The sequence below is a fragment of the Lampris incognitus genome, chromosome 6 (genome assembly GCF_029633865.1).
Source record: "Lampris incognitus isolate fLamInc1 chromosome 6, fLamInc1.hap2, whole genome shotgun sequence".
Lineage (NCBI taxonomy): Eukaryota > Metazoa > Chordata > Actinopteri > Lampriformes > Lampridae > Lampris > Lampris incognitus.
In genome coordinates, this window is record NC_079216.1 from 49,917,367 (window position 1) to 49,940,506 (window position 23,140).

The 23,140-nt window shown below is 46.9% G+C and overlaps 1 protein-coding gene across 1 annotated transcript in view; it reads right to left on the reverse strand.

Moving 5' to 3' along the window:
- The window catches only part of carmil2 (capping protein regulator and myosin 1 linker 2), a 72,839-nt gene that overhangs the window by 40,876 nt on the left and 8,823 nt on the right, over positions 1-23,140 (reverse strand). The window contains exons 6-16 of the mRNA XM_056282429.1: positions 22,072-22,193; positions 21,724-21,821; positions 20,342-20,412; positions 12,180-12,253; positions 11,991-12,066; positions 7,015-7,103; positions 4,939-5,033; positions 4,493-4,579; positions 3,815-3,924; positions 2,426-2,503; positions 1,792-1,868 (exon numbers count right to left, since the gene is read on the reverse strand). Coding sequence (XP_056138404.1) covers positions 1,792-1,868; positions 2,426-2,503; positions 3,815-3,924; positions 4,493-4,579; positions 4,939-5,033; positions 7,015-7,103; positions 11,991-12,066; positions 12,180-12,253; positions 20,342-20,412; positions 21,724-21,821; positions 22,072-22,193 — 977 coding nt within the window. The remainder of the gene's footprint in view (positions 1-1,791; positions 1,869-2,425; positions 2,504-3,814; positions 3,925-4,492; positions 4,580-4,938; positions 5,034-7,014; positions 7,104-11,990; positions 12,067-12,179; positions 12,254-20,341; positions 20,413-21,723; positions 21,822-22,071; positions 22,194-23,140) is intronic.

A 23,140-nucleotide genomic window follows, 5' to 3' on the forward strand; every position in this document is an offset into this window, starting at 1 on the left:
CTCTGTCAAGTGAAAAGAAGCGTCTGGCGACTCCACATGTATCGGAGGAGGCATGTGGTAGTCTGCAGCCCTCCCCAGATCAGCAGAGGGGGTGGTGCAGCGACCAGGACAGCTCAGAAGAGTGGAGTAATTGGCTGGATATAATTCGGGAGGAAAAGGGAGAAAAAATCCCCCCCTCCAAAAAAACATGGCAAAGTGTGCCGGTGCGTATTTATGGACATGCATACTACTGCGTAGCAAAATCAACACAGCAGAGTTAGCTAGCTCGCAAAGTGTCAAGACTTCGCACAACGAAAAGCCTGGAGAGTGCACCTATGATGTAAGCAGGACTTATTTATTAATCTGAGTAATAATCAACCTACACACTCGCATTTTGTGTTCATAAGGCTTATGTGCAGACATGAATAATGTTGTCAATGAGTGGGTGCGCTGTCACTGATTATGTTTTCATCTGTGTCAAGGTTCGCTGTCACTGATTATGTTTTCATCTGTGTCAAGGTTCGCTGTCACTGATTATGTTTTTATCTGTGTCAAGGGTCGCTGTCACTGATTACGTTTTCATCTGTGTCAAGGTTCGCTGTCACTGATTATGTTTTCATCTGTGTCAAGGTTCGCTGTCACTGATTATGTTTTCATCTGTGTCAAGGTATGCTGTCACTGATTGTTTTCTTCTGTTATGGTGTCCTGACACCAGATTTTATTAAGTAGTTTATCACTATCTTAGCCTTGCTATTATGCCTCCTCTTCTATTGCACAGCAGTCTCCTAGTAATAATTTCATTAGGCGTAAACTGTGCAGTGCATTTCACTGTTGCTTGTCGTTTTACAGCGGCATCTTACATTGGGACCCGGCGCTGACTTGTCACACATGTGTTGCGGCCCCTACATTATAGAGTCGCCCGCCAAAGGAATGCAAGTTAGCTTTGCCAATGTCCCCTTTTTAGTCAATCCTAGAACTTTAAAAAAAAATTTTTTTTTATTTTCAATCCATGTGAAAAAATTAATTTCCTTGTATGATTTCTCAGTTTTCGCTTTATTGCTGCACTGTCACTTGTTAAACTACACAGGTCTTTTTTAAATGTGGATCCTTGCTAACCATTTTTTAAAAGTGCAGTAAAAACATAATTATTTTTGACATTATTTGCTTGATATTAAAATATATAAAGAAAATGCCCTTCTAAAAGGTGTATTTTGGTTGAGGTTAGAAATTTTCAGTGGATTATGTGGCATGGGAATTGTAGTTGTTTTGAAAATAAATAATGGCTACCCAATATCAACAATGCCTCAAAATAAAAAAAAAAACATGACATTGATTTGATATACTTTAATGATCCCCGTAGGGAAATTACACTCTGCATTTAACCCATCCTAGCTGTGTAGCTAGGAGCAGTGGGTAGCCGCTGTGCAGCGCCCAGGGACCAACTCTGGGTCTTCTTGCCATGCCTCGGTCAGGGGCACGGAAAGGAGTATTAACCCTAACATGCGTGTCTTTTTGATAGTGGGGGAAACTGGAGCACCTGGAGAAAACCCATCGCAGACACGGGGAGAACATGCAAACTCCACATAGAGGATGGCCTGGGATGACCCCAAGGTTGGACAACCCCGGGGTTCGAACCCAGGACCTTCTTGCTGTGAGGTGACAGCGCTAACCACTGCACCACTGTTCCACCAATGACATGGTAATGTGAGTCAAAATAAAATAGAAATAAAGGCTACATGAGAAAAATACCAACACCGCCTTTGATGCACAAAAAAATGGTGCACTTTAATCAAATGACATGTCGTGGCTCACCTGAGGCTAAAAGGGTTCTTAGCCAAGTTGAGGTGGGACAACTTGGAGCAGCATCCAGCAGACAGAGACACAAACAACTAGGAGGGGGGGAAATTTATATATACACACACATTGAAATCTTGTATACCAGAGCAACTCACAATGAAGAAAATAATGCAGGACAACGAATGTGCAGTGATTAATAAACTAAATCTGACAGGGCACACCTAAATCCCACTAAGTCAATCCAGCTCTGGCAAATTCTACTGAAGTGGGTCAAACCTCTTCACCATATGAATGCTGTTGAGTTACGTTGTAAACTATCACTACAAACACAGCACAATAATACTGCATCACTCAATGCAGTTGTATGTTTCAATGATCCTCTGGATGGTACATAAAAATCAAGGCAGGGCCTGAAGACCAGGCGGTTCAGTTGAAACCAAAGGTGGACCTGAAAACTATCAGTTCATGCCTTGAAAAGGGCTGAATGACGGTGTCTTGCAAAAGTTAAATCCACCTTCATACATGATAGTTTTTAGTATAGATAAGGCATGCAAACATGTTTACAGGCTGAAAAATGTTTTAGGGTTTAATCTGACTTTGAAAAAAAAGAAAAAAACCTTAAAGCTCTTTTCATTTCATACTGACTGACCGTGTCCAAAGGGCATTCAGTACCACTGAGGTCCAGAAAGGACAAAGAGTTAGAACTGGACAGGAACCTAAAGAGAGGCTTGTTGATAAACAGAGACAGACAGACAGACAGACAGACAGACAGACAGACAGACAGACAGACAGACACACACACACACACACACACACACACATAAACATCTTTAGATACCTGGCATGACATGAAATCGTAAAAAGTCAACAAAAGCACACACAAATGACAAATACGAGCTGCTGGACAGAAGAACACACAAAAAATGATAAAACAGGCTCACACAGTCGATAATGCCCATGAACATTTAATGGTATACCACCAAGTGACATTTGGCGCGTCTAAGCTCTTCTTCAGCAGCTTAACACTCAAAACGTCACTTGGTGGTATACCATTACATGTTCATGGGAGCATTATCTACTGTGGGGACACTATCTGTCCATTTTAAGACATTATAATGTTCCTTGGGGTTTTTGCTCAAATGTGAAAAGAATACAGATGTACCCTGCTCCCATATGTTTATTTATATTTCCAAACAATTCGTATGAAGGTGGGCCTTGGACCCACGTGTCTGGCCAAACGTTAAGGACCAAGGACAAAAAGAAAACTGGGCAGGCTAAAAGCTTTTCTACTGTGGTGTGTGTGTGTGTGTGTGTTTGTGTGTGTGTGTGTGTGTGTGCCTATATCCAGTGCAATATAAATGTAAATGAAAGTATTACTCTTCCAAACAGACATAGTGATGATGTCCAAAACTATCATTTACAAAACCATAACGTTGTCTGATGTATGAAAAGCAGTCAAAGAGCCATACGGAGGAAGTCTGGGATTTTAGTTTCTGATTATCAGCTTCTGACAATCAGATAAATGTTTTATCAAGAATTAACAACGTCAACATGAAATTGATAATGCTCTGAAAAGTAACTGGTGAAAAACCTTCAAAATCAGAGGGCCAGTTCTACTGATTTGAACTATGAGCAGGTTGTGGTGCAGCAGTGTGGTCACAATTTAAATTAAACAGCAAGGTGTGTTGCCATTTTAACCAAGTAACTTGGTATCTTCGCTGATTACGCCGACTCGGAAAAAGTGCGACCGCGCCACTCTGCCACACTGGTGTATTTAGATTTTGTGAAGAACATTTTTACTTGGAAAATTGGAAACCTCTTGTCTGAGTGATCAGTCAGAGTACTGTCATGTGGGTGCATTCTTTGTTTTTTTGTGGGTGTGAAGGCTCTTGTCTTTGATGCAGTACATTGAAAAGACTGATGTTCATAGCCAGTACATGAAATATGACAAAAAAGTTAATCCCATAAATGTGCTCTCTCACTCACACATGCATACGTGCACGCACACGCACACAAACACACACAGCAGCCTCTGTACCGTGGCCTCCTCAGTGGCTAAACTGCCAGGGTTACCAGAAAGGTCCAGATGGGTCAGAGAATCTGAAAACAGCTGGACGGTAGACAATACCTGACACAGACTGCCAAGACCTAGAAACAGAGAGACAAAGAGAGAGACAGAGAGAGAGAGAGAAATAGGAATGGACTATTTGGATAAGGATATTCTCCTGTGCCCTATTAACCAGAACTCATTTAAATATCAGATAAACATCTGGAATGAGTGAGGAACAGCCCTGACCAAGCTTCGGAAGGGAACTGGCAAAAAAGATTCATGGAGCTGCATATGGACTGTCACACTTTTCTCATAATGAAATGAATGAAAGCCACTTTATATTGTCATTGTACAGGTTACGATGAATGTGTCTTCTGTATTTAACCCATCCTATTGTATAGGAACAGCAGGCAGCCGCAGCACCGAGGGACCAACTCCAGTTCTTCTCCCCATTGCCTTGCTCAGGGGCACAGACAGGAGTATTAACCCTAACGTGCATATCTTTTTGATGGTGGGAGGAAACCGGAGCACCCGGAGGAAACCCATGCAGACACAGGGAGAACATGCAAACAAAAACATAATCGGTGAACTATAACCAGCACATGCATGTGTGATATGCTGTGTGTGTGTGTGTGTGTGTGTGTGTGTGCGCGCGCGGGTACAAACCTCTGGCAGACATAGAGACCCTGGACAGAGACAGATGTCTGAGGCCCACAGCTAGGTTCCCCAACTCCTGACTGAGAGCTATCACACCTGGGGGCAACCAAGCACAACAGACAAACAAAACAAAACAACAACTTATAGATAGATACACACAAACTTGAAATTTATGTGCATTTTTAGATTTTTGGGATAAACAGTCCCTTTAAGTAACTACATTAGCATTGTTAGGATTCTCTTGTGGGTGGAAAATGCCTGAGACTGGTACTGAAGTGTTTAGCTAAACAAAGACTTCACCACAGTAATGAATGAGCTCTCTGAATCTCATGAACAAAATCAATGTTCCTTTCCATAAGAATACTATTAGACACTCTCAGGTAGCCATCTGAAGCCAAATGATCACTTAAAGAGTGGGAATGCCTGTTCAATACATTCAAGATGAAAGCGGCCACCTTTGTCTTCAATCGGATTAGCGGAGAGGTTGATGGAGTGCAGGGAGGATGAGGCGTGCTCTCTTAGGGCAGTTGCTGCTTTGATGGCAAAGTCCCTACAACAGGATGACAGAGTCAAAATTAGTACAATGAGCAATGTTGGGGATAAGAAATCCCTTTTAACATGCAATGGCTAAAAAAGATAACTGATTACCCAATTAAAACAAATAACACACTGGAATTTTCAGTCTCCCACAGAATGTAGGGGGCGTCTGGGCAGCGTAGCGGTCTATTCCATGCCTGCCAACACGGAGATCGCCGTTTCGAATCCCAGTGTTATCTCCGGCTTGGTCGGGCGTCCCTACAGACACAATTGGCCGTGTCTGCGGTGGGAAGCCGGATGTGGGTATGTGTCCTGGTCGCTGCACTAGCACCTCCTCTGGTCAGTCAGGGCGCCTGTTCGGGAGGGAGGGGGAACTGGGGGGAATAGCATGATCCTACCATGTGCTACTTCCCCCTGGCGAAACTCCTCACTGTCAGGTGAAAAGTGGCGGCCAGCAACTCCACATGTATCAGAGAAGACATGTGGTAGTCTGCAGCCCTCCCCGGATCGGCAGAGGGGGTGGAGAAATGACTGGGACTGCTCAGAACATTGGGTAATTGGCCAAGTACAATTGGGGAGAAAAAGGGGGAGAAATACAAAAAAAAGTAGATCACCCAGGTGAATGAATAATGTATCCGACTTTGCAGACATAGAATGAAGAATTACCGCCCCCCCCCCCCTTTTCTCCCTAATCGTACTTGGCCAATTACCCCACTCTTCCAAGCTGCCCCGGTCACTACTCCACCCCCTCTGCCAATCCAGGGAGGGCTGCAGACTACCACATGCCTCCTCCGATACATGTGGAGTTGCCAGCCACTTCTTTTCACCTGACAGTGAGGAGTTTTGCCAGGGGGATGTAGCGTGCGGGAGGATCACGCTATTCCCCCCAGTTCCCCCTCCCCCCTGAACAGGTGCCCTGACTGAACAGAGGAGGTGATAGTGCAGCGACCAGGACACATACCCACATTCGGTTTCCCACCCGCAGACACGGCCAATTGTGTCTGTAGGGACGGCCGACCAAGCCGGAGGTAACACAGTGATCTGAACCAGCGATTGCCGTGTTGGTAGGCAATGGAGTAGACCACTACGCTACTCGGACACCCCCATAGAATGTAGAATTGACAGATTTTTTTTTTTTGTGCAAAATATTACTAACTTCTATATTAACATCGTCCAAATGAGTGGTCCCGAACATGATTGCCTAACTTTTCAGAATGTTTTTATAAATAATTCAGACATTTTAATAGAATGCAGTGACCATGTTTGATGAGATTGTGTGAACAGCTTTACCTTAATCCTCCCTGACACAACAGGCAATAAAACCCCTCATATAAACCCTCCTCTCATTCTCACCTACGCAGAGCTTCGATACACCAATGGTCACCCCTTACTAGAGATTCATGTTTTCAGACTCCGTTTAACTGTATAACTGTATAGAGGGAGATGAAGAGTGGTTGTAGGTAATAGTGGGGTAATTGAGAAAATGACCATAAACCTGAAAATCTACACTAGAGTTGTGGATCAGTGGCCATTCATTATTGACTGGAAGGAAGAGAGAGCCAGGAATGGCATTGTAGATGTAATACGCACATAATTCATCTCTGTTTTTAAAATGGGAGAAATGCTGAAGGCGACACCAGATCTAACTTATGGTACCTTAAAGCTGTTGACTGTTTGAACCACTGAAACAGTCCCAAAATGGGAGCAATTAGTATAGTTATAGACCCTCGAGCTCATCCTCCAAAGTCCAGAACACTGTTTTCAACACCAGTGGTGTATGTATTTCGTTAGTTTCTTCTTTGGTGGTAACAGAAAAACACACTCCTCACCCTGTAACCCTGGGTTACAGGGTGAGGAGTATTACACTGATTTTCACAAAGGGATCATAGTGACATTAAATGATATCATGTTGACCGAAGGAGGAAGAAAAAAACTCAAAATCCAACACTGTTTAACCTCACTGAATCCCAACCCACCCTTCCACCTGTACTTACAGCTTGAGCCCGCTGGCCTCCAGGGAGAGCTCCTCCAGACAGGGGGATCTGGAAAGTAAGAAGACGAGCTGCTGCTGGATGTCTGCCGACTGAATTATACAAGAAAAAAAGGGAGAGAGTGGAGAGGTGGAGAAAGAAAATGGTGTAAAGGATGGGGAGGGAGGGGCACATAGAGGAAAGAACAAGTTTGGTTTATTGGACTACATATACTACACAAATAATTTGTGCAGTATATGTAAATACTTCCCCCAGTGTGGGAAGATGGCAGCGCAGACTCACGTTTGCAGCGGCTTCACCCAGTACCGTCTATGCAGTGTCTTTGTCCATGTCTAAGTCTAAGTTTGTGTTGTTTATGAAAAAAAAATTTTGAGCTTAGATTTACTTATTTTTTTTATTTTTTACTTTTTGTTTAATGGCTAGGAGAGCTAGCATTGGATTGGCTGGGAGAACTTGGTCTGCTGTGTCCGGTGGGCCCAAGGACCATGGCCTTGCCTGGAGCTGCGCCCGAAAAAGAAGCACCAAGGGCGGTCTGACGGGACGCGGAGGCAGGGCAGGCTAAGCTAACTTCTAGCCCATGCAGACTGGCAATTCCGATAACACCGAGGGCAGTCTGGCAGTGGCCTCGCCTAGCGTTGACTGTGTTTTAGTGTCATCATGTGGAGTGCGGGGAGGTGTGTTGAAGGTGTCTGGCTGGGAGAGCTGGCGTTGGATCAGCTGAGGGAGCCTGGTCTGCTGTGTCTGGTGGACCAAGGGACCATGGCCCTGCTCGGAGCTGCACCCGAAGAGGAAGCACTGAGGGTGGGCGGTGCGCCCTCGACAGCGGGGCAGGCTAAGCTAACTGCTAGCCCATGCAAACCAGCAGTTCCGACAGTCATTCCTGGCTGGCGTTCGCTCTCTGGACAATGATTTTTTTTGGACTGTGTTGCACTGAGTGGACTGTGTTGTTAACTGTTTGTGTCTTGTTGTTTTTTTGCTTTGTTCTCTCTGTTTTTTTATGCTTTTGGTGGTGTCATTTTTGGAAGTTTTGGGTGTGTGTTTTTATCTTTTGTGTCGCACTGCTGTGGGCTGGGTGAAACGAAATTTTGTTTCTTTTGTGTACACGTACATGAAAGAAAAGACAATAAATTGTTCCTGATTCCTGAAATAGTGACACAATAAGCAACTGCATTGAATTTCCAAAAAAGGCTACACCCTTTTTATTAATGTGGCCCCTCAATAACATGTTTTAATCTCATGAAAACATATTGTGACTCCTGTCATGTAGGGCCCATGACCTTTAAATATAATTCAATAGAAGAATAGTAATGGGAAAGAACAAAGTTGACTGAATATAGCTATTCAAAGAAACTCGTCCACATAGGGGTCGGGCAGAGAACCAGTAAGAAGAATCTACAGTCTGGAGGAATGAAGAGGAACAACTGCACATGCCTTCAGAGACTGCCTGTAGTGCTGCTTTGGGACACAGTTGATTTTTTTTTTACATGTGCCTGATTCACCCAATTTCAAAACAGGATTCATGAGTAGGGAAAAGGAACTTTCTGCACAATGCAAGAAAGGTGAGTAACATAAAGCGCATTCACACATGTAACCTTTAACATTAATGTAATGTAATTTTGCCATCAGGGGTTCATATATGGCATGACGGTAAATCAGTTACGGCAACATAACAACTGAAGACCTAGTAACAGCACTGCTAAAGTTTCATACAACCAAATGTGTGAACAAAGGTGTTATGTTAACAACTGTGAGCAAAAACGACACTCTCTTGTTCACGTGTACAGACCGATCACGAGTTCTCAGGAGGTGATGAGATCATTCCATCTAAAGCATTTAAAACATGTAGTTATTGTTCATCCATACAATGCACTATTGACAAACAAGCATTTCATCACCAGCGTTTAGTTAATATTTGGCAAAAATGGCAAATTGGATGGACTCTGAAATAAAGGACTCCTTAACATTTGGGTGGACAAAGGGATCAGTCGGCAGCACTGAACCAATCGTCTTCAACCGCCATTTTCAAACACTGCAGTAACTCTGTCGCAACACTTGAACATAATTTCAGGGAAACGGTAACAGAGGACTTTAGTGGTATTGGTGGTCGCATGTGAATAGTCACAACACATAAAAAAATCACACTAAGGTGTTGCTTGTTTGAACAACAAAGCTGTTGCCTTTACCAGAACATTAATATACATTAACAGATCTATATCTTCTCTATGGATTGTCCTCTTGTTGTGATGGAGAAGCTTGTGTGGTCCTGAGATCCCAAGAGCAATGCCGTCTGGAGCTATGCTCCTGGTAGGGTCACCCATGGCAGTAAGGTCAAGCGGGAGGTCCCTGACAAAGAGCAATCTAACCAAGACCTCAATGGTGGAACAGGTGGAGGATGATGACTTTAGGGAAGCATCACAATGGCTGGGAAGGTGGATCAAGGCTGCAGCAGAAATGGGCCCCTGGTCATCTTGGACTTCATACCACTGGATCCTGACCCAGATCGGTCAAGGACCATGTGGTGGTTGTATGTGCACCAGTCTCCCCACGTTAAACAAAGTCACGCACAGGCGTTCTCCATAAAGGGAATCCACCATAACATCCCGGATTAAGTCCTATGGCGACCAGCAAGTGGCGATGGGGCAGGATTGTGAGATCTGAAAGCCCCTAGTCATGAGCCTGCTGGCTCAGGGGGTGGGTGCTAGATTCAGTCGCTGGGCTCTTGGAACGAGATAGAAAGAGCCCTTCGGTAGCTGCATCCACAACTGAGCAGCCCTCTTTAGGATCCACTCTGCTCAGCCCACTTGGGGAAGGGTCTAGAAAAGTTCACTTCCCCTACCTCGGCAGCCTTGTCTCCTCAAAAGCTGACATCAACTCTGAGGTCAACCCTCGCCTCAGTTGTACCAGTGGCGTTTATGCCAGATTCAGGAAAAGAGTCTTTGAAGACCGATACCTAAAGGCCCAAACAAAACTCCCGGTCGACAGAGCTGTTGTTGACTCTGCTCCATACAGCAGAGTCATGGACCACCTACAGCAGGCACCTGAGCACCCTGGAACAATACCACCAAACAGCCTTATGACAGATCCTCAGGATCAGCTGGAAGGACAGGCACACCAACATCAGCATTCTGGAAGAGGCCAACATGAATAGCATCACCACCATAATAATGCAGGACCAATTCCAATGAACAGGCCATGTTATCTGCATGTCCAACACACGTCTCCCCAAACAGATCCTGTACTCCCAGCTGAAGGAAGGTCAGCAAGCTCCCGGTGGGCAGAAGAAATTCTTCAAGGACAATATCAAAACCACTCTGATGAAATCACCATCACCGGAGCAACTGGGAACACATTGCACCAGATAGGCACTCCTGGAAGAAATCTGCAGGAAGGAGCTGCACATCATGAAATGGAACTCCACTGTGCCGCAGAGAAAAACTGACAGTACCCCAAGGAGAGAGAGAAAAAGGCTCAACCACCACCACTTTCCCCTGTCCACACTGCACCAAAATATGTGGATAGCAAATCAGCCTCTACAGCGATTTGAAGACCCACAAGTAGACAACCCAAAGGAGAGGACAGTCATACTCGCTTCAAGTGACTGCCGATGATGATGATATGTGAAAGTGCCTATACAGTATGGAGAAATGTCCACCTTTATGTTTTTATACATGTAATTCTGACTTTAACTTCCATCAATTTGTATGTGCCTTTCTTTTCAGGGCCACTGCTGTAAGCTTCATCAGGAATCAGGAACATTTATTTGTCATTTCATTTCATGTATGGAAGTACATGAAATGAAATGAAATATTGTTTCCCCCAGCCCAGAGCAGTGCAACACAAAGACAAAAACACATATCCAAAACCTACTAGAACATATATATCCAAACTACAAAAAAAGAAGAAAAAAAACCCTGCAAAAACTACAAAACTACAAAAACACATATATCCAACATATCCACCCCAAAAAAATAAAAATAAAAAAAAATAAAAAAATCACTGTCCAAGAGAGAAAATGCCAGCCAAGATGACTGTTGGAACTCTGGTCTGCATGGCCTAGCAGTTAGCTTAGCCTGCCCCCCTTCCCCGTCCTGTCAGACTGCCCTCGGTGTTTCCTCTTCAGGCACAGCTCCGAGCAGGGCCATGGTCAATGGGCCCACCAGACACTGCAGACCAGGCTCCCCCAGCCGATCCAACGCCAGCTCTCCCAGCCAGACACCCTTGACGCACCTCCCCGTACTCCACACAACGACACCAACAACACAGTCAACACGAAGGCAAGGCTGCTGACAGACAGCCCTTGGTGTTATCGGAACTGCCTGTCTGCATGGGCTAGCAGTTAGCTTAACCTGCCCTGCTTCCACGTCCTGTCAGACCGCCCTCAGTGTTCCTCTTCAGGCATAGCTCCAGACAAGGCCGCTGTCCCCAGGCCCACAGGACGCAGCAGACCAAGCTCCCCCAGTCGATCCAGCACCAGCTCTCCAGCCATCAGACAAAGACACAAACCCAGAAGCAGACACTGACAAAGACGCTGCATGGACGGCACTGGGTGAGGCCACCGCAAATGTCGGTTCGCACTGCCACCTTCCCACACCGGTACTGGGGGATGCTGCTGCAAACGTGAGTTCGCGCCACCATCTTCCCACACCAGAAGTGGGAAAAAAATGACGGGACAATACCTGGTTTTAATTTTTTTTATATATATACATATTTTTACATTTACATCCTCAGTGTCCAACTTCAAAACTGAACACCTCTAAGCTGTATTGCCAATATCTGACTTGGGCCCTAGAAATAACTGATTTTGATTGGCTGGTTTCTTAAACTATAGTTTGGGACCCTAAATATGCCAGGGTGCTCTCACTTAGGGAGATTCACGTATGATGGGAATATCAAGAGGAGCGTCCAGGAGTAGTCTGGGTGAAAGACTGAATTACTCAGGTGAGCTCCAGGCCGGGAACATGGTGAAAAACACCACTTACCAATTTGAGTTCTTTACTGTAGATCCTGGTAAACCACTGGTTGAAGGACAGAGCTGCTACCGCTAATGCCAAGTCCCTGAGAGGAGGCGAGAGGAGAGAAGAACAGAGAGAGTACGTGAGGAGAGAGCAAAGGAGAGAGGAGAGAACACGATGTGTTTGGAAATGTTTGGAAGGAGATCATAAACTCACTTGCTCTCTAAGTGACTGAAGTGCAGAAGATTGAACTCTTGACAATTGTGGACATAGAAGATGTTGTCTACATCCTGGTTAAAAAAAAGGAGTAATTTTTTAACGTCTTACCAAAATATATTTTTAATTTATAAATTGATGGTAAGCATAAAGCCAATGTAAAGCAAAGAACTAAAAAAAATCATTTTACATTTAGCACAGATAAAGGGTTGATTCCTATGAACAGATAAAAGATGGCCAAAATGAAAATCGTCTCATTGCTCAGAGGACAACGCAGGCACTTGGTATTGATGTCTTTGGCATACCTGGGATTTGAAAGATTAAACTCTCATTTGCGTGATATGTATGATAATTTAATTTTTGTGACTTTGGACATTTATGAATATGCCAGCTTTGTACTGCATTTCGATCCAGCCAGCCTGAAAGGTGCACCTGGAAAGCCAAACTAGCTGTACTTCCATTCTTCACAATGGTGGCGGTGACCACAATTGTTGATGTAGGTGAGGAACATGATGTGACTGCCCGATTAAATCAGAGATTCAAGGAGTATTAATGGAGTTGTCTGCTGTCGTTCAGCGTCTTCTAACGAAGACAAAAACACTGCATTCTGAAAGGATTTTGTTTGGCTGCACTTTCCTTCTATAGTGATCAAGGTCAGGGCAACAACGGTCGTTATTCAGCAAAGAACGGAGGTTTTACCAGCAGAAAAGTACAGAAAACAGAACCACCGAACAGGATGAAAGAGAGAAAGTGGAAAAAGACAGGCTTTCATTCACATTGCCCCGGTCTGCTGAGTGTTATGTGTTACGTGTTTTGTGTCTGGCTAATAAGAACGATCGCTAAGTAGTTGCATTTGACAACCTTACTAGGATTTTTGCATCGTATGTATGCAAAACTAATTTAAAAGCTAATACCAGGGGAATCGCAACAACAAGAAGATGAACAGCATACTATATAACCCCTTTCATGGTAAAGAACTAAAGAGTTTCTAAACATATAGATAGGAACTGGAAACAACACTCGCTTCAACAGGCAGTGAGAATAACCTCAAGTCAACCGTAAAAGGGTTTTACCATGGCGCCATTGCTATTACACCGTAGTCATTGAAAAGCAAATTCATTCCATTTCATTTCATTCAAGCAGTACTTTATTACTGAACCTCATCATGGTTCACTGTTGCGGTTTGGAAAACACTTGTCTCAAAATCATGTATGTTCTGTACTGAGAAATAACTTACGCCAGATTGGTTGTGGTTGCTATAGTTACCAAGCCTCCCTTCCGGTCTGCCTGCGTGGCAGTCTCTGTTGTTCTTCCTGTTTCAACTAAATGGCTGCTGCCGCACGTTTCCATCTGCGTTGTGTGATTCATTGATGTCATCTCTCATTACTGGCGTGGTGGCAGCGCTTGCCAGTCTTACGTCCCGAGGACTGATATTTACCGAACTAATCGCGGTAGCCCTTCCAGGGGAATCGCAGGGTAGTTATGTCTACCACCAGACGCAGCTGGGCTAGCTCAGACACAGTTGTGCTAGCTAAGTGGGCAGCATGGCGACACACGGAGCACCGAAGCAGTGGTGTTTAACAAAGACCGAGACGGTGAACTCTTTTGAGAACTGGCGTCAGAACCTGCTTTATATACTGTCGCTCGACGCCGGGTTTGCCCCCTTCCTGCTCGATGGCATGGAGTGGAAGAGAAGTCTAAAACGTCCCCTGTCCGGGGATTCACAGATGACGGTGAAGATATTCCCGCGCCCCGGCGTCGCAATAAAGAACAGAAGGTAGCCATGTTAGAGCTAATGTTGGGACAGATAGCCAATTATTGTGCTGTAATCTCTCGTCACGGCATAGTCAGGAACTCCACATCTATTGACAGCATATGGCAAGCTATTCGTCTACATTATGGCTTTCAGTGTACCGGGGCTCATTTCATTGACATTGCTGCTATTAAACGGGAGCCTGATGAGAGACCAAAGGATTTATATCAACGCTTGATGGCCTTCACGGAAGACAATCTACTGTGTAAAGATTCTGGCATCAGTCACATGGGACAGACTGTGACCGAGGATGAGGAGTTAACGCCCTCACTGGAGAACTTTGTTGTGCTCACATGGCGATCTACCGAAGCTCGTCAAACAACGGTACGGCACTGAGTTGCGGTCTCGCACATTGGCATCCATTAAACCAGAAATATCACAAGCCCTTGATTCGTTACTAGAAGAACTGCAGGCCTCAGAGTATGCTAGGGCTATGCGCGCGGCTGTGTCTGAACTCCCCAAGTCAAAGCAATCCATCCCTGTCCGGACAAGGAGGTCATGCCCCCTTTGTAAATGTGCCGGCAGGCCTGATAATCACTTCCTCAGCAAATGTTCCTTTCTGCCCCCCCAAGATAAAAAGTACATGGCAAAGTCGCGCCAGGTTTTGGGAGAGCAGGTCGAGACTGATGATGAGGTAGAGGAGTGCGTTAGTGGGGAGCCAGCGCCATCTAGTGGTGTGAAACGTGTACTTATCAAACAGTCCCCGTACCTCGACGCCTTCCATGGACACTGCCCTGTGCGTCTCACCGTTGATAGTGGGGCAACAGTCAACATGATGAGGGCCTCATACGCGACCTGGCTGGGCGTCACCATCACAGGAAGTACGCAATCCGCATTCCAAGCAGATGGCTCGTCCCTTTTGAAAGTATTGGGAGAGACACGGACACACCTCCAGAGAGATGGCCATGACCTCTATTTTGAGGGCCTCATCGTTGAGAATCTCGACTCTGATATCCTGGCTGGAATTCCCTTTATGGAAAAGAACGACGTCTCCATCAGACCAGCCAAACACCAAATCTGCTTGGGCGAGGATATATACTGCTACGGCATCCTCCAAACACCGACGGATAGGCATGCCGTACGGCGTGCGCATGTGCTCCGCGCTCCGGATAAATCTACTGTGTGGCCAGGGGAGTACATCGAGCTCAGGCTGCCTCCTGAGCTGGGCAATGTGGACAGTGAGCTGGCTGTTGAACCACACGTCGATGTCTCATGTGACCAGTCTGACTCACAGCAGTGGCCTGCCCCAACTTTGCAATGGGGTGTGTCCGGCAAGATCCATGTCCCAAATCTCACTTGTGAGCCGCGGCTGATCCAGAAAAGCCACCACCTATGCCGTGTCCGTGCCACATATGTCCCGTCACTCAGTGACGCTGCCGTGCCAGCTGATCCCCCCAAACCGGCCCCGACGACCATGTCAGCCTTGTCCTCTGACCTTGTCGCTCTGGATCCAGATAACATCATGCCTGCTGACATCAGAGATGAGTTCCGCGCCCTGCATAGAGAGTTTGATGTAGTGTTTGATCCCCACTTTGAAGGATATAACGGCGCTGTGGGTCCGTTCCAGGCCAGGGTGAACATGGGACCTGTCCTACCTCCACAACGTAAGGGGAGGGTCCCACAGTACTCCACGGGTCAGCTGCAAGAACTCCAGGCTCAGTTCGACGTGTTGGAGAGCATGGTTGTCTTCAGAAAGCCCGAGGATGTCGACATCACAGTGGAATATGTCAATCCTTCGTTCCTTATCAAGAAGCCTGGAGGAGGCTTTCGCCTTGTCACTGCATTCGCGGATGTTGGCCGGTACAGTAAACCCCAAACCTCCCTGATGCCTGATGTTGACTCCACCCTGCGTCTTATAGCTCAATGGAAATATGTTATTGCCACAGACCATACCAAAGCCTTTTATCAGATTCCTCTGTCCAGGGACTCGTGGAAGTACTGTGGGGTCATCACACCCTTCAAGGGTGTCCGTGTGTATGTGCGGAGTGCTATGGGCATGCCGGGGTCTGAGACGGTGCTGGAGGAGTTGACGTGCAGAGTCTTCGGGGACCTTCTTGAACAAGGCCATGTGGCCAAGGTGGCAGATGACCTGTATTGTGGTACAGACACTCTCGAGGACGTGCTAGCTGTCTGGAGGCGGGTTCTCTCTACCCTACAGAAGTGTGGTCTGAACCTGTCCGCCACTAAGACCACTGTAGCTCCTGTACAGACCTCCATCCTGGGCTGGGTGTGGCATCAGGGCACAATCCAGGCCAGCCCTCACCGCGTCTCTGCCCTGGCTGCGTGTCTCCCTCCAAAGACTGTGACGGGATTGCGTTCATTCATTGGCGCATACAAGGTGCTGGCTCGTGTACTGAAGAACTGCGCTGCTGTGCTTGCCCCGTTGGACGATGCAGTCGCTGGGCGGGAGTCAAAGGAGGCGATCCTGTGGTCAGATGAGCTGCTGTGTGCCTTCGCCTCTGCTCAGAAAGCACTATCCTCTACACGTGGCATCACGCTTCCACGGCCTGCAGACCAGCTGTGGATTGTAACTGACGGCGCCGTCAGAGAGCCAGGCCTAGGCGCTACGCTGTATGTCACCTGCAAGGACACTGTTAAGGTCGCAGGCTACTTCAGCGCGAAGTTGCGCAAAAACCAGACCTCCTGGCTGCCTTGTGAGGTTGAGGCCTTGTCCATGGCTGCGGCGGTGAAACACTTTGCCCCCTACATAACCCAGTCATCCCAGAAAGCCTGTGTTTTGACAGACAGCAAGCCATGTGTACAGGCTTTTGAGAAGCAGTGCAGGGGAGAATTCTCAGCAAGCCCCCGTGTCACTTCCTTCCTTTCTACCGCTGGCCGGTTCCAAGTGCTCATCCGGCATGTGGCAGGAGCAGCTATCCTGCCATCTGATTTCGCTAGCCACAATGCACTAGAGTGTGACAACCCCACCTGCCAGATATGTGCCTTTGTCTGCTCTACCGCCGACTCCGTCGTGCGCCAAGTCACAGTGGAAGATGTTGTGCGTGGGACTGAGAAGTTGCCCTTCACCAACAGGTCGGCCTGGCTTGCCATACAGGCAGAGTGCGCTGACCTCAGACAGACCCGCACTCACCTCTGTCAGGGTACGTGTCCATCCAAGAAGCCGACTAACATTCGTGATGTGAAAAGTTACCTGAACGTCACCACAGTGGCTAAGGACGGCCTCCTAGTTGTTCGCCGGCACACCCCCCTCGCAGCCTCGACGGACTGCATTGTTGTGCCTCAGTCTGTCCTCGATGGCCTACTGACCTCTCTCCATATCAAGCTCGATCACCCCACCGGCACCCAGTTGAAGACAGTTGTACAACGCTACTTCTACGCGTTGGATGTGGAATCTGCTGTGCAACGTGTCTCCAGCGGCTGCCACCAGTGTGCAGCTCTGAAGAAGGCCCCTGCGTTCGTATCTGACCAGTCTACGAGTGACCCTCCGGAAGTCGTCGGGTCTTCTTTCGCGGCTGATGTGTTCAGGCGGGACTGCCAGTTCATTCTGATTGTCTGGGAGTGTGTCACGTCTTTCACGCTATCTTGTCTCATCGACGACGAGCGCAGAGACACTCTCAGGGACGCTTTAACCCGCTTATGTGTGGGTCTGTGCCCTCTCGACGGCCCCTTTGCTGTGATCAGGACTGACCCTGCCCCTGGTTTTGCTGCATTGGCAGGGGATGGGGCCCTCGCTATGCACAGACTAGTTGTTGAGGTGGGCAACGCCAAGAATGTCAATAAGAACCCAGTGGCAGAGAAGGCTGTTCAAGAGATTCAGGGGGAGGGTCTTCGTCTCGAGCCTAACTGTAAGGCTGTTACTCCCCTGTTACTCTCTGTTGCTACGGCCAACCTGAACAGTCGTGTTAGGTCGCGTGGATTATCTGCCCGTGAAATGCTGCTTCAGCGTGACCAGTTCTCCCATAGGCAGTTGCCTGTAGTCGACCAGGACCTCATCCTGAAACAACACTCGGAGCGTGTCACCAACCATCCGTACAGCATGAAGTCAAAGGTGCCCTCTGGTCGTGTGGCCGTGCCTCCCGCTATTCGACCTGGTGAACTGGTGTACCTGTATGGTGACCGGAATAAGTCAAAGGCCTGTGACAGGTACCTCGTCACGAGCGTGGGTGGTTCATGGTGCAATATCCAGAAGTTCACGGGGTCTCAACTCCATCATACCTCCTACAGGGTCAGGCTGGGTGACTGCTACAAAGTGGAAGGTCCCTCTACGGCCTCTGAACCCCTCGCGGACGATTTCGCGTATGATGAGGACTTGGACAACCCTGTCCCGCACTGCCCTGACATACCGCCAGCCATTGCCGAGCCCCCACCTGCACCTTGCCTGCCTTATGATAACGATATGAGGCTGGGGGATGAGACTGTGCCTCCTGTCGAGGTCGAGCCTGGGTGGAGCTCCCCTGGCGAGTGTGTGCCTGCTTTTGTACCTGATGCTGCACCTCGACGCTCGGAGCGTCGCCGGCGCTTGCCACGGCATTCAGACGACTTTGAACTTTAGGCCAGTTGTTTGTGTACTGGTGATAATGTTTTGTCTTACCTTTCAGACCTAGTTATATAGCCTGAGCTGAGATGTTGCTTGGTGTTCTGTGGTGTTATTGTTGTGCTGTGTGTAGGGGGGGGGGTCTTTCTTTTGGGAAAAAAGGGGTGACGCCAGTATTGGTTGTGGTTGCTATAGTTACCAAGCCTCCCTTCCGGTCTGCCTGCGTGGCAGTCTCTGTTGTTCTTCCTGTTTCAACTAAATGGCTGCTGCCGCACGTTTCCATCTGCGTTGTGTGATTCATTGATGTCGTCTCTCATTACTGGCGTTATTTAATGAGTTGGTCTCGGGGACCGACAAGGTTCTTCGTTACTTTGCTTTATTACTATTTCAAAATCCAGAAGGTATGAGTGCCCACCCTGGAGTATGGCACAAAAACAGTTCCATCATATAGTGTGTGTTGGTAGATGCTTTTTTTTTAATTTCAGTTTTTTTGATCAACTTAATGGCAAATCCATCGTGTCATATTCTCCATATGTTCTTTTGATGCAGCAAGTTTGTTCAGGCCTCTCTCTCTCTCTCTCTCTCTCTCTCTCTCGATCGCATGCTTCCAGTGACAGACCCCGTTTTGGTGAACACAGTCAACTCCGAACTTTCGGCAAGCGAAACAAAATGCTGCGCCAGCTTTGACGCTGTAGTCCAACCACTCCCTGAGGTTATACCCACTGGCTTATGAAAGACCGTTTCTGACTCTAAAACAAACGAACTGGGAATTTGCTCAAGGTGGGTTGAGCAGGCGCATCAACTCCCAAATCATCCGGTGCAAAGCTGCCAGTTGGAGAGCTGCTGTTTGAGGGAACGTGGCCACCTTCCTCGCTGTTAGCTGTGGCTAATGGTGGCCGTTGCTCCCCGCTCCATGCTTCTGCTACTTCGGAAGTGGTTCCCTGTTGCTCCTGGCTTCGTGGACTAGCCTCAGTAACTCCATGTGCGGTTCCCTCTCCTCCCTCTTCGCTTCGATCATTTTGAGTTGGTAATTTGCTTTTGTCAACTTTGAAAAATCTTCTTATATCCATTTCGACTTTTCGTCAGTTCGCGCACAGCAGAAACAGTGCACCGACTGAGCATACTTCACCCTACTGAAACTCGCGAGACGCCTGCTGACGCAACGCGTGAAGGGAACGTGCAGAACACATATGATGTGGATTGGATAGCCGCCTAACATAAAACATAAATCTTTTCTAAATTTAATTAAACATTATAATTTGGTAAATAACGCACCAACATGAAATAATGTAATAACGATTTTGAGGATTTAAACATCTTGAAATAATTTTTTTTGGGGGGGGGTGCATTGAATGTCGCTTGGGGGGGGGTACTAAGCCTCACAACAGCGCCCCCTGGAGCCAGGCCTGGCCTCCTCTAGTCGGTCGTGGCGCCTGTTTGGGTGGGGGGGGGGGTGGGGGAATCGCGTGATCCTCCCACGCGGAAGCTCCTCAATGTCAGGTGAAAAGAAGCGGCTGGCAACTCCACATGTATGGAGGAGGCATGTGGTAGTCTGCAGCCCTTCCCGGATTGGCAGAGGGGGTGGAGCAGCGACCGGGAAGGCTCGGAAGAGTGGGATAATTGGCTAGGTAAGACTGGGGAGAAAAAGGGGAAAAATCCAAGAAAAAAGACTGAGAATATACTCTACAGTTGACATACAAATGATTTGTCGCATCCTCCCAGCACTGAGCTCCAAGTCTTGTCTGATCTAAGGGCTTAACAATCTCCCTTTAAACTGCATTTCCCACTTCCTCGCCAGCTCCAGGAGACACTCACTGAATTGCATTGTACTGCCATATCCTCATGCTTACTTACCCACTGAATCTCCTGTCTGCAGGGTGTCTCGTTGAAGTCACACAAAGCAGCATAGGTGTCGGAAAACCCTCCTGGGGAAACACAGATACATACAAATGCAAAATTCACTAAAAAGTGCAGATGCCTGGGTTCTTCGTATAAAATCAATGAAAATGAGTTGCTTGTGTGAATTCACTGTTGACAAAGAGCATGCTGAACAACTCTCGCGTTCAGTTGAAAACAATAAGACTAGTGACCGTCGTACACATACCCCCCGCCTGGGGACAGTTATACCTTCCTTTCTCATATTTTTGGATTTTCTTCCGCACTGGGTGAAGAAATAGGGCCTACCTATGCCTGTATGACATGAATACAGGGAACAAGAAACCCAAGCACAGAGAAACACTGCAGACTACAAGAGTTGACAAAGCCTTCACTCAAAATTGAAAAAGACAAAACAAAGCTCGCACTTATTACACACAAGTGAACAAATACAAATAAGCAGACTCTAGAAAAACCCAGAGACAAGCGGCTCATGACAAACAAAGAGAAACGTGAAGACTGAACAAAGGTCAAGGGTGAACTGAGGACCTTGAATACACATATAGAAACGGGTGCACTGAGCAACCAACCAAACACGGGTGAAAAATGAGGAGTAAAAAATAAAAATGAATGAAGAGGGCCCTCTAGAGGCAATTAATACACATGAGCAGGAACTGTTTATATATATATATATATATATATATATATATATATATATATATATATATATATATATATATATATATATATATATATTCCGTTCCTCGTTAGCTGAGCACTTCTATCAACACCATTTACGGTTTCGGGGGAAAAAAACGCTATAGATAGATAGATAGATACGGTTCAGGGATGGTCATTCCCTCTTCACATCGACAGCCTCTTTGACTCCCTGTTTAAACCAGCGTTCCTCCCTATCAAGGATGTGAACATCCTCATCAGCGTGACTTACAACATGAACAGTGTACATAGTGTCTGCTGTTAAGTGGCAGAAGGATTGTAGTGACTTGTACTTTGGGGAAACCAAACAGACGCTGGCCAAAAGGATGGCACAACACAGAAGAGCTAACATGTCAGGCCAGGACTCCGCAGTCTACACCATCTGCAGGCCAGTGGCCACTCTTTCGAGGATGAGGATGTGCACATCCTTGATAGGGAGGAACGTTGGTTTGAACGGGGAGTCAAAGGACTAAAGACATTATCCTCAGCAATATGGAGGAGAATTACTGTAGCACATACATGGAATCCCTCACACGGTCACATGGTCAAGGGTGTCCAGTGTTGAAAGACCCAAACAATAAGCAACCTCGGGTTATATCAGGTATAACATGTCAAGGCACTTCAGGGGATGTAAGTATTAGTACCACAGGACGCAGGTTGATCATCCAGTTGCTCCTCTACCAGAGTGGACAGTGTGTAGATTCTGTCCTGGATATCTGAAGGTATCTTCTTTAAAAGCTTTCTGAAGGTGCACACACACACACACACACGCACACACACAAAGAGGGACATGCACAGATATAATAACATGCATGCTTGCACAAAGGCGCACACACACATAATCAGAATTGAAAATAATGTTTTCTGAGTCATTCTTTTTCAGACTCAGAGAGAAAGGTGGGTTGTGGAGGAATAACATGGGTCGCCGAATTATGCATAGCTAATAAATATCTACCTAAACACGAATCTTAGAGTAAAGTTGACAAGCCCACCTTGGAGATGAATCCGGGAAGATCTTCTTGAGAGCAGTGGTCATGTGACTGATCATGGTCTCCAGATCCTCGATTTGTGATACACTGAAAGACAATGTTTGACTATCCATCTCAAACACAACCTAGATAAACACATGAAATACACAAAGTCAGACACGGCTTCATGTGGACAGCTGCAGGGTGTCTACTGTTAAATGATGTTAACAGTGTTACAGTTCGACATCAATTCAGTGTCCAAGACCAACGAACTGCTGATCCAAGGAGAGCAGGGGTCACGGGGTCACGGGTTGAGGGGGTGATATCTAAAAGTTCGATTAAATTAAAAGTGGTTTTTTTTCATTTCCATTTTTATCTGCACTTAACTTACATATATTTACCACTGCTCTAGAAGTTCACAAAAATAATTTTATTTTGTTTTTTTATGAGAATAATAGTTTTTTTTTTGTGGATTTTCCTTCTTTTTCTCCCCAGTTGTATCTGGTCAATTACCCCACTCTTCCGAGCCACCCCGGTCGCTGCTCCACTCCCCTCTGCCGATCCAGGGAGGGCTGCAGACCATCACATGCCTCCTCCGATACATATGGAGTCGCCAGCCGCTTCTTTTCACCTGACAGTGAGGAGTTTCACCAGGGGGACATAGCGCGTGGGGGACCAACCACGCTATTCCCCCCCCCCCACATTGTTCAAAGCAGTCATTTGCGCATCAACAAAATTATTCCAGTGGCGTCCCGGTGGCATGGCGGTCTATTCCGTTGCCTACCAACACGGGGATCGCTGGTTCGAATCCCCGCTTTATCTCCGGCTTGGTCGGGCATCCCTAGACACCATTGGCCGTGTCTGCGGGTGGAAAGCCGGATGTGGGTATGTGTCCTGGTCGCTGCACTAGCGCCTCCTCTGGTGGATAGGGGGGGAAGGGGAACTGGGGGGAATAGCGTGATCCTCCCACGCGCTATGTTCCCCCTGGTGAAACTCCTCACTGTGCGGCGAAAAGAAGCGGCTGGCGACTCCCCATGTATCGGAGGAGGCACGTGGTAGTCTGCAGGGGGTCGCGTAGCAACCGGGACGGCTC